Genomic DNA, 16,935 nt, shown 5'->3' with positions numbered 1-16,935 from the left:
GGGTTGGTCAAATTCTTTTTTTAAAAAAAATTCTTTCTTTTTTAATTTTAGTAGGAAAAAACCCAATTACAATAACAACAACAACAAAAGCAGAATTACTGACAGTCTTCGTAATTTAACATACAATATATATTTTACATAATTTTACATAATAAAATAAGATCAAGTCTCCCATGCTACAGCTTATTTCTATGTCTTCATATTCATCATTACATCCTGACTGAGCGCAACGCATTCCTCTTTCCCGCCCTTATTTATGAAATTCTCTATTTTGCTTATTGTATGTGACCATACCGCATCCAATCTTATTGTATCTCTGTTTTTTTGATATGCTGTTAGCTTAACTAAAACATGTATTTCTTTAACTTTAACCAGCCATTCCTCCTTCTTTGGAGTTGATTTTTGTTTCCAGTGACTGGCAAAGGCTGTTCTAGCCACAGTTATCATATGTAACACCATACAAAGTTGATCTTTAGCTAGATTAGGTACCAGATTTAACAAGAATATCTCGGGTTTACATGGAATATCAACCTCCATTCCAACCATTAGACATTTCACTATTTCAGACCAAAATTATATATTTCCACCACATGTGATTAAAATCTGCTTGTTTTCTATCACAGTACCAACAGCTGTCGTTTTCTGATTTATGGATTTTACTTAGTCTAAGTGGGGTTATATACCATATATATATATATACCATCTTTATTAGATTTTCTTTCATTTGCATACTGACTGTAAAATCTAATCCCTTTGTGAAAATGTGTTCCCATTCTTGGTCCCTTAACGCTCTCTCTAAGTAAGTGTTCCATTTATCCCGATATCCCGTTGTTTGATTTAATTTATCTTTAAGTATAATTGTATATATTTTTGAAGTTGGAGTTTTGCCTTGTAACATCAGCTTCTCAAATTCTGATTTATCTCTAATTTCGGATATGTCATTTTCTTTTACGTTATTCCAATATATTTTTTATTTGTAAATATTCTTAAAATGTAATATTAATTTCTTTTTTATCCATAATTTTACATAAAGGTTCTAAATTATTATTTCTAATCCAATTACTACGTTCATTCTGTTTATCTATCTTTATTCTATGCGGTAATTGGAATTCTGGGTTCTCAGCTAAGATATTCCATAAAAAGGAAGACACTGGAGAAATATCTGGAGCTAGTTTCTCTCTTAGCACATCCCATTGCTTTAGAATGGTATTAATGCAATTATTATCTTTGTTGTAGAAATTTTTCCTATAAGTTTTTTTTAACCCAAAGCCATCTATTTAGGAATTTAACAAAGTCCTGCTCAGTTATGATATATGGTTCCTTTTCATCATTTACTACCCATGATTTTAACCACTTTATCCTAGTCACCTGATAATGCATTAATAAATTTGGCATACCTATCCCTCCTTTGCTTTTAATCTCATATAGGTTATCGTTTCTAAATCTATTCTTTTTATTTAGCCAAATGAATCTATTACAGATCTTTTGCGATTATTACAGATCCATCTTGCCTAAGTCATATTGTAGTTGGCTGGCTTGTTGATCTTTGAAAACATGTTGAACGCAGATTCCATAGTTATTCATAATAAATTTATTTCTGACAATTAGTGTAGGAATCTTCTGAGATTTAAAGCTTAATACCAGTCGTATCTTATCTTGGTTGCTGGATAGGTAGAGTGTTTCTAATAGGTCAATGTTTCTCATAGGTACATTTAGGATAGTACTTAAATGGTTGATTATTATTCTTTTATAGCTCCAGTTGGGTAGGAAATCTTTTAATGGTAAGATTGTTAGGGCAATTTGCTGACGTTGCAGGACTCTGGAGGTTTTAACCTTTGATAGACACCTCTCTTTTGGTTTATGGTATTCCTTTGGTTTTGAAGCTTCTTGCATAATTTTCCCTTTTAACTTTTGATGGTCTTCCATAAGCGAATCTATTTTACGTTCCATATTTTTTAGGATGCCAAAAAGATGTTGTGTTGTGTTTGCAATGAGGTTGCATTGCTCTGCCAGCAGCTGGTACTCCTCTTTTTCATCTTTTTCCGTTATTCCCATTTCTCCTGTTTGTTTGGCTTGCTCTCTTGTATTTTCCGCTTTCTCTCTAGTTTCTGTTTGGTGACATTTGTCTGATGTTCTGTTAAAGAGTTCGAAGCTGGTCTCATTATCTTTTTGTGTATTGCTCTGATTTTTAAGGTCACTCAAATTATTGGATGGAGCAGGAGTGCCAGGGTTTAAAACACTGAATCTATTCCTTCCTTCTGTGACTTTCGGAGATTCCAGGATATCAGAAGGGGATGGTAATGTTTGATTGTTAATCCATCGCTCCATAATCTCTTTAGAGCTTTTTCTTGCTTGTTTTTCTGGGGGGGGGGGTACTGTTATTCTTTTGCGCTATGCATGAGCGTTTCTTCCCCATTTTATGTCTTATTGTTCTTAGCTTGAACTTATACCGCAATAGGAATAGATTAGTCTACTGTCTCTTTAAGTCTTTAGCTTTTCCTTTTCCTTTCTCGCCGAGTTGTTTTACAGTCACAAAGGTTTTTAAGGACATTTTTAAGAGAAGTAAGCCAGAGTAGCAATATATGTAGAAGGGAGCTGTTTTGCATTTTAAAACTTTCCTTATTTAAACTGCTGTGTGAGCAGTCCCGCTTACTCTTCTTCCCAGCACAGAGGTTTCTAACTACCGGGTGATTTATCAATGTCCTCCCTGGGTAGTTAGCTTCTTGTTGGTTTGTAGCTTGGGAAAGCTCAGCATCTGTCTTTTGGTCCGAAAGAGGGTGGGGGAGGGCAACTTGCTCAATCCAGTGCAAAGGTTGAGCAATTAGTTTTCGGCAGCAAACACTTTCCTTTAACGTCTGCAAGCTTATGCCTGCTACTGAAGTTAAGTTAAAGTCAGTTATGTATCTCATGCAGCCCCAAATACCCAAGATACAAAGTTCCGTAACAGAGCTCACCTTTCTCACTCCCACACACACCGCTCCGCCCCAGCACGTGGTCGAGGGTTGGTCAAATTCATGGAAGTGTCTATCAACAGCTATTAGCCCATGATAGATAAATAGAACATCCATGTTCGGGGGCAGTATACCTCTGAATATTATGCTGGAGGCATTTAATGGGGTAGAGCTGTTGCTTGTAACCTTCCCATACATCTTTGGCTGTTCACTATTTAAAGCAGAATGATGGATCAGACCAAAGGTTCACCTAGTCCCAACAGCCCTCTTCATGATGGATCAGACCAAAGGTTCACCTAGTCCCAACAGCCCTCTTCATGAAGGGTAGCTAAAAGTAGGGGTGTGTACTGACAAACTTTTTGTTATAATTTCAGATCTGGGCTTGGGGAGTGGATTTTTATCATGATTGCTTATTTTGAGGTAGGATTCAAATCCATGTGGTTTTTCAAGTTCTGGAGTTCAGGATCATTATTTTCAGTGAAGAATTTATATGAGGGCCTGGGGCAGCTGTTTATAAAGCTAATGGCACCAAATGTACACAGAACACAGTCCTCCCTCTGGTCTAAAGATCCCCTACGTTTCAAGCAGATTGAACAAAGGGGTTCAATTTTACAGACCCACCCCCAAAGTACCTGACTGCACAGCTGCACTTCTTTCAGTTGATTCCTAACATGGCAGTCAAGCTCAGCCCAGCAGGAGAATTCTGACCAGCCATGGTTTTTAAAAAAAATAAAGACCCTGTCTGCATTTTCCTACTCTTACAGTGACTGAGTGATGATAAAAAAATTTTTTTACTTTTTCACTGAAAACTCTGCATTTGCCATTCTTCCTTCTAGAGGTCTGTTTGTTTCTTTTCACAAAGCGAAAGTGGTACCCTTTGCAAAACTCCCACCCCCACCCCCTCCCATTGGTCTGCCATTATTTCCTATGGGGATTTTTTCCAGAGGGCTGGACTGGCTATTTTTTCAACCCAATGACACTAAAATTGCAGTGGAGTGATTTCTGCCTGTTCTGTAAAGAACCTCCAAGTTTCAAACCTATCTTTTCTGCACAGCTGCACTCTTCTAAACAATTGATCAACAGGCTTAGAAGGATATAATTCTGTTTAGGATTACGCAGTGAGTTTTGCAATTGTGCCTGGTAAATGTATTCCAAAAATGGATTGCCACGACTGAAAAGTAGGGTCGCCAGCTATACCTGGAGATTTTGGGGGCGGAGCCTGAGGAGGGCAGGGTTTGGGGAGAGGAGGGACTTTATTGCATTGAAGTTCAATTGCCAAAACGGCCGTTTTCTCTATCAGCTGGAGATCAGATGTAATAGTGGGAGATCTCCACCCACCGCCTGGAGATTGGCAACCCTACTGAAAAGGTTTTGTCTCTGGAGAAGGACTTAAAGAGGGAACAAGTTTAAATGGGTAAAGATGGTCCTTCAAGTTCTCTGGTCTCAAGCAATTCAGGGCTTGGTATGTCAAAGCCAGCACCTTGAACTGATCACAGAAACAAACGGACAGCAGGCGCAGGCCTTTTAACCAGCACATCCAAATTAACAATGTCCCTGCCGCATTCTGAACAAGTCAAAATTTCCAAACAGTCTTCAAAAGTAGCCCAATGTACACCATATTACAGAACCTAAACACAGGTGTCTCTTCAGCATGGATGGCAGTCAAGCTTAGGGGGCTACATCTGGTGCAGTATCCTGAACTGATGGAAAGGGCCTCATGTTACAGGTGCCACATTTTTATGCACATATGCCAGAAGGCAAATGGTCTGTAGCCAGACAGACTTTACAGTCCTCATTGAAGGCATAAGATTGGGATGGAAGAATTGGTAAGGAATTAACCATGATTTAAGGGGGATGGGAAAGAGGACAAAATCCATAGACAGAGGAGAAGCAGCTAAAATGAAGATAGGTCAAGAGAATCAACTCTTTGGTCAGCTGTAAGCTCACTAGTGACCAATGTTCAAAAAATATTGACCTATAAATTGATATTGAAAATAAAAGACCTTAATGTAGAAATTATTTTTCATGCAGAAGTGACACTAATGCAAATAATACTCACAGATTTAGCTTCTGTTGTGTTTTCCAGGTAGTCTTCCCGTGCTGATAAAGCGAGCGGTGCTTGGTCTAGCTATGTAAAATATACAAAAAAACCCAATATTTTTCCTATTAAGTTCACCTATGCAACCTTACTTAGCAAGTTGAATAAGTAGAAAAAGACACATCAAAATCTAAAAATCAAAAACAAAATTGTTTCCCTTCATTAAATAACAAATGATTTTTAAATTATCATTTTCAGACATCATATTAGGGCTTAACCTCAAGACAAGACTTTGTTTTCTAGAAGAGAATAGCCTGTGCCTGACAACTAGTAACTTAAAAATTCCACCATATTTCTCCTCAAAGTATAAATGTGTTAATGTTTGGCGCATCCAGTCTGGCAATTCATTCAATCATTCAGTAACTAAACAGAATCCTGGTATATACGTTCTGTTAATCATATTGCTAATCCGATTAGAGATGGGTTTAATGTGCCCTATAGTTACATGTGCTGCACTGATTTTCAATCATTCACATACACACCCACTAATAATCACATTCCACGGAGATGTTGTTGAACATAGTGGGAGAGGGCTGATAGTTCTAATCAAGAAAATTAGCTGAAGGGTGGATAATTTTGAGTTAGGCACAGTTTTTAAGTCATTTCAAAATGACTTCTTTTTGCATTTCATGAATAGGAAAGAGTCATTTCAGCTATGTATAAAGATTTTACTTGATATTAAATTAAATCACCCAGTCCCCTATTTAAAACTTTGTTCTCCAGAAAGGCATGATGTGCATGACATCTACAAGGCTACAAGGGCTCCTATCCAAGTGTGTTGCAAGCATGGTGTAGTGGTTTGGAGTGGTGGACTCTAATGTGGTGAACCGGGTTGGCTTCCCCACTCCTACACATGAAGCCAGCTTGTGACCTTGGGCTAGTCACAGTTCTCTTCGAACTCTTTCAGCCTCACCTACCTCACAAGGTGTCTGTTGTGGGGAGAGGAAGGGAAGGAGATTGTAAGCCGGTTTGATTCTCCTTGAAAGGTAGAGAAAATTGGCATATAAAAACCAACTCTTCTTCTTCTCCTCCTATTCTCTGTACAATGACTTGGCCAACAATGATGAAAGTTCAGGAGAGAGAAACATTGACTAGGGCATGCACTGATTATTCCTTAAGTGTGAACTACTAGACGTTGCAAGTGAGCCAGTGAAAACTTTCATCCTACCTGCATGGCTTCCTTATCCGTACCTTTATGATGTGTTCATTAGAGATCTTATCATCAAAACCCACATATAGTCGGATGAAAACAGAATTGCTATATTGGCCACGAAGAGCAGCCAGGGTCTGGAGCATGCTGAACTTTCTTTCTGACCACAATCCTTCAGGCCCAAGGTTCGATTCCAGCACAGGCCATCGGAAAGGAGAATGTTTCAAAATGTTTAAGAGAGGTTTTGCATCAGCCTTCTCTATCTTATCTGGGGAGGAAAAATTAGGCATGGTAAGGCACAAGTCCCTGGTAAACCCAATTTAAAAGTGGCCATTAAAACACATATTGTGTGAAGACAATAATAGACTGTGTGCACAAAACAACTTCACCTTTGTCAATATTACTCATCTATTGGAGATGTCACCCTGTGGTGTGCACTCAGAAGAAATGTACAGCAGGCCTCTATGATAGGTATGGTTGCCAACCTCCAGGTGGTGGCTGGAGATCTCCCTCTACTACAACTGATCTCCAGGTGACAGAGATCAGGTCCCATGGAGAAAATGGCTGCTTTGACAATTGGACTCCATGGCATTGAAGTCCCTCCCCTCTCCAAACCCCGCCCTCCTCAGGCTCCACCCTAGGGTTGCCAGGTCCTTCTTGGCAACTGATGGGAGGTTTTGGGGGTGGAGCCTGAGGAGGGCGGGATTTGCGGAGGGGAGGGACTTCAATGCCATGGAGTCCAATTGCCCAAGCGGCCATTTTCTCCAGGTGAACTGACCTCTATCGGCTGGAGATCAGTTGTAATAGCAGGAGATTACCAGCTATTACCTGGAGTTTACTCGAATGTAGACAGCCACTATGGCAAAAAATAAAGCATAAACCATTCTATAGTGTCTTAGATTTCTCCCCAGGTGGAAGACACTATAGAACGGTTTATGCTTTATTTTTTGCCATAGTGGCAAGTAACTTTCAAATACAGCCCAAGTATTTATTGTGATTACCTGGAGGTTGGCAACCCTACTCCACCCCCAATATCTCCAGGTATTTCCCAACCCTAATGACTGGTACGGCTTTATATTTGAATAACTTGCCAGACCCGCAAGACAGAGATGTTCCTCCAGGCCTATGGTTGAGGACAGCAACGGTATCCATCTATAATTGTCCTCCCTCCCCCTCCATCTTGGATTCCCCTTTCCTTGTCTGTCTCCTCCCCGGCATGACATCAACAATGAAATGACAACTGCCTTAGAACATCTGTCCTTGCAGGGGGGAATTATCACATTGTTATTAATACAGTTTTTAATTTCAGTGTTATTTTTCAAAAAATATATAATGTTTTAAATTGTATGTATTGTATTTATGATGTAAGCTGCCCTGACCCCAGGTTTGCTGGGGGAGGGCAGAGTATAAATAAAATTTCATTCATTCAGTGCAGTCCCAAGAACACTTTCCTGGGAATGTCCTATTGAAAAGACCTGAACAGGATCTTACTAGACCTGTTTAGGATTACTCTCTGAGTGCAGGACGCCTTCCTGAAAGTGTAGCCTAATAACCACTGGATTACTGGGAAGAAAGCATTAGCAATAGTTACGAAATTTAATCTTCCCAAAACTCTTTGTATGCTTTGATATGAGAAAAAAAGGTGGGATTATCTTCAAACCTGCATATTGTCCAATTTCTTGAAAACAATTTAAATTAAAAATTTGCATCCAGGTATTGTACATTTTCAGTTCCTTACCTACAGCCCTGAAAATAAAAGTGAATCACTTACTTTCATTCATGCATGAAGAATAAAGTATTTTGGCCTTCTGTACAGCTTCACTGTCTCGCCTTTTGCTCAGAGGTTTCTCAAGGAGGGCTGAAAAGTAAAATGAGGAGACAACATTTTTCTTCAGCCACTCTGGAGTTTTATTTTCTTCAAATTTTTTCATCAAAAGGATGTGGGTCAGTGATAGAGCATGTGCTTGGCATGTAGAAGGTCCCGGGTTCAATCCTCCAGCATCTCCAGTTAAAAGGACCAGGCAGTAAGTGATGTGAAAGACCTCCGCCTGAGACCCAGGACAGTCACTGCCAGTCTGAGCAGACAATACCGACTTTGATGGGCCAATGGGTTGATTCAGTACAAGGCAGCTTATTGTGTGTTTTTAAATAACAAATCCCTGGATATTGTGGGCTGCCAAGTAAACCTTGAGTCTTCAAGAATATCACAGAGTACCTACGAATATTGGCCAGGATCATCTTCCCACCTGATTACAGAGACTCAGGAAAAGTTAGCACACCTCATTGTTGAGAGGATTCCAGGCGAACTGGAAATCACCATTATGGCCCTGGGAGCATCACTCCTTCAGGCTTGGGGAACGGTGCAGGTTTTGTCTTCACACTGGTGAGAGAGATGCTACAGTCTCATTACTCAGCATGTTCTAGAGCAAAATCCAGCCACTGTAAGCAGGTTCTTGGTTCAAATTAATCCCTATTTCCCTCTGCAAAAAGAAAGGAATAAGACTACAAACACCACCCTTTAAGCCACATGTTCACAAGATTTTCTTCCATGAAACAAAGTCATTCTTCAGTCTATAACTGAATACATGTAAAACCTACATAATTCTAAGTGTTGCACTGATGGACTTAAACCGCCTGATAATTTTGTATTCCAATGTCCTATTGAGAAAACTTTATTTTTAACAAAACTATTTGACAAAGATCCCTTTTGTAATAACCCATTCAAGTGCCACATTCCAAATTCTTTTGTACCAGTCCATTTTTGATGGTGGGTTCTTTCACTTCCAGGACCTTGCCATGAACATTCTTTCTGCAGTCAGCAAAGATGTAACTTATGTAATATCTTTATCAGTTCCAAAATTTTTACTGCAAAGGTCAAATCAAAGGGTATCTCAAGATTAAAAAAACACACACATGTGATATCTGCATACCAAGCGTGGCAGTGTCAACAATCTGGATTGTCTAATCATAAATATGTTTCAGTCTCAAAGGGTCTCAATAATCCTAGTAGCTAAGCCACACCAAATGTATGAATGAAATACAGAGTACGTGGCTGCAGGGCATCATCTCAGCAATTTATTAAGACATTAGCACCAATTTGCAAAATGGTAAATAATCAAAGATGTACATGTATCACTTATCCCCCAGAATTCCAAAGTCCTTTTTCGTAGTAATGATTTATCAGATCCTGTAAGTCTTCACAATCCTTTCAGTGAGGGAGAGCAACCAGGCAATAACCAATTAAATCTGTAATCCTTCATTAGGATGAATGATGGGTTGCCGGCTCTATGCCCATGTTGTCTCCCTCAGACTAAATCCGTGGCCATTAACGCATGGCTCCCTTATCCCTGTTCAGTCACATGTTTTTTCCCCTCTGGAACCCAAAAGGTAAATGCATGGAGGAGCAAAGGAGAGCCTGGCAGGAGCCACCGCCGCTCTGCGCTCCCCCTTCGCGCCCTCCCCAGATGGAAGCAAGTGGAGGCTGGGGAAAGCGGCTGCCACCACTCTGCACACCTTCGATTTAAGTTCCGACAATAGAGGAATGGCAACACCCGAGGATGTGGCAAAAGGGGGAGGGGTCAACATGCACTTGGGTGAAGCACGTGCGTGTAGACCTCGCCAATTTGCTACATTCCCGGGAGGGACAAAGCGGCCGTGCGTTAATGGCCCTTGAATATCAAAGACAGAGTACATCAAGTTTTCAGCATTCAGATAAGCAGTCATGTTCAAACTCAAAGAAGTCAAGAACCATCTCAACTAGAGAAGTGGTTATCAACTGGGGGTAAGTGCACCAGTGGTAGAATGCAGAAGTAGTCTAGGCTGGAGGCAGGGTTTTCATAACAATTGCTAAGAATTTGCTCTCCCTCAATCCCCATCTCCACCTCCACCATCTCCATCAGAATGATTAGTTGAGAACCACTGAGCTAGAACATCAAGAAACTATTTAATGTGTACATTTATAAAAATGTAAAGACTTATTTGTTTATTGCATTTTTATCCTGCACTTTCTCCAAGAAGCTCAAACCAGCATAAATTTTCCTGCCGTTCCATCTTATTCTTACAACAACCCTGTGAGGACGGTTAAGCTACATTAATGAGGCTGGCACCCAAGGCACCCAGTGATGGGAAAGGAGGGATTTGGTCTTAGGTCACCTCACTGCTAGTCTAGCACTCTAGCAACTGCACAATCTAGTCTAGCACTCTAGCAACTGCACAATCTAGTCTAGTGCTAGTCTAGCACTCTAGCAACTGCACAATCGAGAAAGGCTCAAGGGAGTTGTGCAGTGCAATCCAAAAGGGGGGAGGTAGTTTCGCCAGGAACTGCACAGCCACGGAGCAGCCGGACTGTTTCCGGAGCAGTTTGGTGTGCTGGGGAGAGCAAGCCATACAGGAAAATTCCCCTAACGCCTGTGGAACCACTGTATGCAGTTCCATGGGGTTACACCACTATTTTTGCTGATATACATTCATGACAGCAAAAATGGTTGGTCCCAGGGCAAAGGGCTTAGGGAGCTGACTAAAGTCAGCCCCGCCCTCAGGAATGCCCTCTTTGGCCCCGGCCCAAGCCCCTATGCTGGGGGAGCATTGCCAGTGAAGCTGTGCCAGCGCCCATGCCTCACACTGCTGCACCACTTCCTGGCGCTGGGGTAAGTGGCCCACTCCGGCATTCATGCCAGTCTGGATGGTGTGAGTGGCACTTCCGCTGGCGGAGGGGTCACGCCACCTCCAAAGGCCTTTTGCCCCCCTCTTAGGATTGCACTGTAAGCCTCACATAAAAAATGTGCACTACACCAATAAAACAAGGAAAAAGAAACATCTGTCTTGTTTTTGTTTAATCACAGATGAACATTTAAACAAACCAACTTATTTTTCTTCTGGGCCAAAACCATAAAACACAACTACTTCCAAAGAAACCATATCAGATTTCCTGTAATTAACCATAATTCATGGTCATGCTATGAAAAGGCTAAACTCAGAGCTGGCAAAGCTAAATCTGAGCTTGAGGGACATAGTGTGGTGGTAGTTTGCGGGGGGGAGTGGGTTCCCCCCAGAATGTCGCAACTGAGACAAAGGCTACATTTGCAGTGGGTGCTATCTTGTTCCTTCCTGGCTGGAGGGCTGGATTGGATTGTTCTTTGTGTCTGGTCATCTGTTCCTTCAAGAGCTTCTACATTGTTTATCTGTTTATTTAGATTTATATCCTTTTCGGTTCCTAGGATTTCGTGGTACCTTGTCAATTTCATATTTTTAAAATGGAATGGGGAAGAGATTGCACATGCCTCTAGGATACAGAACCTCAGTATCTATATGTAGGAAGGAAAATAATAGTAAAGAAAAAAGAAATAGTCTTATACTGTATTAACATGGGCTTGCACTAGGGATTCCTTGGGTTGCTTCCCCATTCTTACTATACTCTCCCATTCTTACAGTCCTGTTTTGGTTGGTATAAGGCCAAGCAAAAATTTTCTGAGGTTCCTTCTCAAACTGCCTTGGAATATGGGCCATATTCCAAGCAGGGGTCCGAATCAGCCAAGCAGAGCGGGTATAACTATATTTATTGTGCAACATACGGCCTCAGCCAGACCTCCATCTTGGAACTTCCTCCACAATGACTAAACTAGGCCACTAGGTAGCAACACTGAACATATATTACAGGGCATTCTTTACACATTGATGGAAGAGTGGGTGTTTTAAATTTCAGGTCTATCTCTAAATCCCATGCATAGTTATTTGTGAGTAGGAGTATATAATGAGAGTCAGTGTGGTATAGTGGTTAAGAGTGGCAGACTCTATTCTGGAGAACAGAGTTTGATTCCCCACTCCTCCACATGAAGACTGCTGGATGACCCTGGTCCATTCACAGTTCTCTCCAAACTTTCCCCACAAATGTGGAGGCAGGCAATGGCAAACCACCTGCTAACGTCTCTTGCCTTGAAAACCCTATGGGATCGCCATAAGTCAACTATGACTTGACGGCAGGCACACTCACACACAGGAGTATATAATACATTGGGACTTTCTTCTGAGTAAACCTGCATAGGATTGCATTGTAAATGCCGTATTGCAGTATGTTTTAGTTATTCGCCATTTTCATTTTCTCAGATCATTTCAAAATTGTCCTCTAGGCACTTCCTTGGTTTTCCCTTGACCTAATTAGCTACAACATACACTCCACTGAAGAGCAACCAGGTTGTCTCAATGCAGGATTTACGTGTAGCTTGAAATATAAAATGGAAACAGCAGATGGCAGAGGCAGTTGTTAACTGCTGCTCCAAGGCAATGGAATGCCATAACTTGCCTCATTAAGCGAGTGTCATCTGTGCACTCCAGAGCAGGTTCAAGGTGTTCATGCTCTCTCTTAAGCCTTCCCAACTCAGTGAATTGCTTTAGTGTCCATAACTCAGTGATTTCTGCCAGGAGAGTTGAAAAAGAAGCTTATGCTGCTGCTGCTGCTGCTGCCTCCCTCCCGCCCCCGACCTAGCTCAGCAGAAACACTCATATCAAATCATGCTCTGACTCTTGCTGGCATGGGCACAAAACAGATATATAAAACAGCTATTAAACCAAGGTTCCATTAGAAGCGTAAAATACAGATTGTACATAGATCATGAACACAGATAGCTCTAGGTGAAAGAAGAACACAGAGATGAATATGGACAAGAATGATCTATCGCTCAGTCAATATAGTATTAAAATCCAGTGTGGTATAGTGGTTAGAAGTCCAGTTCAGGCATTCAAAACTGCATACAATGTTTTTGGATTGAACCTGGATTGTGCCTATGGCCCCATTCCTGGATATCTGTGCATACAGCCAAGCATCTGTAACTAACCTAAGGATGTACAAGTTTACTTGCATAAACTTTGTATACGTGGTCAACTCTAGGTTTGGTTTTTTTGTAGCATCCTGATTACACGTACAAAACCTAGAAATGTATGCTTACACTCACGTAGGGGTCACTGCTGATGTGTGGCTGCATGCACAGATGTCCAGGGCCAGAATTCCTTTCTCAATACTTATAGTGTATATGGTTTAGAATACCTGAACTGAGCTAGACAGTTGGACGAAGTGTGGAGAAGCAAGTTCAAATGCCTGCGTAGCCCCCACACAAACCTAGCCATTCATTCACTCAGCCTGCCCTCCTCATTGGAAGGAGAATATACGTGAGAATATACAGAACACTTGAGGTACACTGCCCAGAGGTCCTCACAGGACTAATTCTTTGCTGGCAACTACTTTTCTCATTCCCTTTCTGATCTCTCTGTCCTCATCTTAAATGGAAATCTATATACAGCTTTTTAAAAAGGTGTGTTTGGAAATTACTGTTAAACATTTTTAAACACAACACAAGCTCAGAGAATCCCAGGTCACTACAGCTACCTTCAGTACTCTTTTCCAATGGATGAACATTGGAACATTTGGAAGTTGTGTGCTTTGTTTCAAAAGTGACTGAGCAATATGGGTAATTAGCCTATGTGCTACTTTTATTGGCTGGCTTGCAATACAGTTAATTTTATTACAATGAACCAATCACTCCTTCATCTAACAAAGACACCAACAGGAAGAAATTGTACTTGTTTTGCCCTGATTCTTCCTTGCTGAAAGAGAAAGATGCACAGATGCTTCTCATGAGGTTGGTCTACTCTCTCAGCTAATCTGGACTCACCATTCATGCATCTTCTTCTTTTTTAAAAAATATTTATTCAATAAAATAAACAACAACAAAAACATATAACAATCTTCATAGTTTAAAATACATTATATATGTGTAAACCTTTTAAAAAATAACAGAATTTCTATATTACAACTTATTCCAATATCCTCATTCATACTGCCACACCGAATGCACGGTTTAGTCCTCTGTAAAATAGCTAGACTATCATCGCTGCACATTGTCCTTTCTCCCCCTTGAATATAAGATTTTCCATTTTATTTACAGCTCGTAACCATAGCTCATCTAGACTCATTGTATCACCATTTTTCTGTTGTGTTGTTAACTTAATTAATACATATATTTCTTTAATTTTAACCAACCATTTCTCTATCTTTGGAGTTGTTTTTTGTTTCCAGTGTCTGGCAAAAGTCAATCTAACAGCAGTTACCATGTGTAACCCCATACATCGATTATCTTTAGTTAAGTTAGGGGCTAAATTCACCATTCATGCTTCTTGACATCTCAGATGTGGGCTATAACCAGTCCCAGAGTTGTTGATCCCCAGTCCCTGATGGTATGCCAGTCCTTGATGCAGTCCTTTCTTTCTTTCGTTTATTCTCTGCTCTTATGACAACAGTCTTGATGCTATATTTCTTTATGACTCAGGCAAAAATACAGGCAGATGAAGTATAACAATACATTGTCAGTTGCCACAGAGCTGGGAAGGGCTGTGACTCAGTGGTAGGGTTGCTAGCAAGCCTGGAGAAATGCCCCGTTCCTTTAAGAGAGGCTTAATGATATGTTATTTCTTAGTGGTGTTGTTTACCCCCAATGCCTTGAAAAGCTTCAACTGCATTTTTTCACAGTCAGACATAGATGGAGAATGGTCTTCAGCCCCCCAACTTGTTGTCATTTTCCTAACATGAACCAGTCCTGGGTGGGCACTATTTTGGAAAATGCCTATGTTCCTTGGAAAGTGACCAGAAGGAAGGCAACTCTGGACTTAATTCGAAGTGGATTAAGTCCAGGACCTATTGTGAGATGTGGATGTGTGTCAGGCTGTTATCTCAGTTTCTATGTTGCCTCTGTTCCTTTGCTGAACCGTCCAGACCTCAAGGACAGCTCCACATACCAAAGCCTGGGAAAGTGTGCTCTGTTTAGGCTTTGGTGATGCTTTGTAATCCCCCGCCGTTTGTCAAGCCTTATATTGCCAACTAGCTAGCAAGACACTCATAGCTGTCATTTTATCTTCTGTGCACTGTATTGCCTATTTGACCAGTAAAAGCCATCTGCTTGGATTCTAAATGTCTCTGTGGTGATTTCTGGTTCTTTGGGTCAAGAGCTCACATTATGACAGCTAACCCCTTCATCACCCTTTTCATCAGTCAGGCTGGAGCCCAGGAGGGTTCGCCTGCCACTCGGATGGGAGCTAAGACAAAGCTCTCCGAGTGAGTTTACCGTGCCTGGAGCCCCGTGTGGCTCGCCTGCCGCTCGGATGGGAGCTACGACAGAGCTCTCCGAGTGAGCCCGGTCCCGGTGGATCTGTTCCCCGGAGCAGAGCTCTGGAAGGGTCTCCTCCTTGATACCTTCCTTTGGGGACGCCCTAGACTACGTTCATCGGGCAGAAGTGGAACGTAGTTGCCTGACTGGACTTGTAAGGGCGTAGCGTGGAGGCCAGCGCCCGCCACGACCTCCTAGTGTCAGATTGTCTAGTGGAGGATGCTCAACTGGCCCGGTTGTGCGGAGCCGGGTTAAAAGTACTGGCAAAACGGATGGTTGCGCTCCTCCACGGAATGACCTCGACCACCGCTTCAATGGCCGGGATTGCTCAGCTGTCAACCCCCGTCTTTGGCGTCAACGCAGCGACCTTAGCGGTTCAGGTCCTGCCGCAACTGGATCTTCCGGATCAAGCCGGCTCTATGTCGGCATGGGAGCAGGAAGCTCTGCCACTAGTGACCACGAGCCTGACCACCAAACTTGAAACGGATCAAGTTTTAGCGGATCGTAAGGGAACCAAAGAGGACTTGCACTATGAGGAAACTCTCTGGACTGCAAACTTCCGAATCAGCCAGCCCCGTCGCTTAGGTGATGCGGGCAAGGATATGTTTTTGCTCCGACAGCACATAGACCGGGTGGCCCACTTGCAGGGTCAAATGCACGTTTTGCTTCACGACAACGACTGCTTGCAGCAGATACAAGCCGACCCGGATGGCTCGGCCCCAGCTCCACAACCAGGGTCTCCGGATCAGGCTCAACCGCAGCAACCTGCGGCACCTCTGGGCGGAACACCCATGTTGCCAGTAACTCTAGCAGTGCCTGTGGCGCCAGGGGACCCCAGAGCTCCCGTCCTGCCACCCCCAGGAAGTCCAGGGGTCCCGTTGCTTGGATCTACACCAGCACCCGTACTACCTCCAGTTCCATGGAGACTACCCAAACTGAAGATCTCTTTTGCCGGCTCGGCAGAGATACTACCTTGTCAGCGACCCAAGGTGAGGGGAGACCAAAAGTCTCCCCCCGAAGTCTCCGTTCCCTGCCCGCAGAGATCAGCACGGCCCCCTCGAGATCGCGAATCCCGATTCCAAAGGGGAGCTTGCCTCGTTTGCGGCGCGATGAACCACTTTGTTTCAGCATGTCCTCAACGCCTGGAACTCCCTCGACCGAATGCATTGCCCCGAGCTTGGGGACGACCTCAACGCAGAGGCACCGCGGCCACCCGCAGTACAGCACCGGGACGGCCCACACCCTCTGCACTTCCTACTTCTGCAGACCCCTCCGGGTCCTGGATTACAAGTGCCCCATTGGGGGACTCGCTTCCTGACCTCTCGCAAAACCGGGGAAGATCTCAACGCGGAGGCGCCGCGGCCGTCCGCAGTATAACGCCAGGTCGGGGACGACCTCAACGCAGAGGCACCGCGGCCACCCGCAGTACAGCACCGGGTTGGCCCACACCCTCTGCACTTTCTACTTCCGCAGACCCCTCCGGGTCCTGGATTACAAGTGCCCCAGTGGGGGACAATTCTTCGTCTTCGGACAGGGATCTTTCCTGGGATACCCCAGCGTTAACCCTGGACTCGCTTCCTGACC

The 16,935-nt window shown here is 42.8% G+C and overlaps 1 protein-coding gene across 1 annotated transcript in view; it reads right to left on the bottom strand.

Annotated features, from left to right (window-relative positions):
- The window catches only part of PHEX (phosphate regulating endopeptidase X-linked), a 154,559-nt gene that overhangs the window by 93,894 nt on the left and 43,730 nt on the right, over positions 1-16,935 (bottom strand). The window contains exons 4-6 of the mRNA XM_056861762.1: positions 7,971-8,057; positions 6,241-6,467; positions 5,011-5,079 (exon numbers count right to left, since the gene is read on the bottom strand). Coding sequence (XP_056717740.1) covers positions 5,011-5,079; positions 6,241-6,467; positions 7,971-8,057 — 383 coding nt within the window. The remainder of the gene's footprint in view (positions 1-5,010; positions 5,080-6,240; positions 6,468-7,970; positions 8,058-16,935) is intronic.

The sequence above is a fragment of the Euleptes europaea genome, chromosome 16 (genome assembly GCF_029931775.1).
Source record: "Euleptes europaea isolate rEulEur1 chromosome 16, rEulEur1.hap1, whole genome shotgun sequence".
Classification (NCBI taxonomy): Eukaryota; Metazoa; Chordata; class Lepidosauria; order Squamata; family Sphaerodactylidae; genus Euleptes; species Euleptes europaea.
This window is presented reverse-complemented; position numbering and strand designations above follow the sequence as displayed.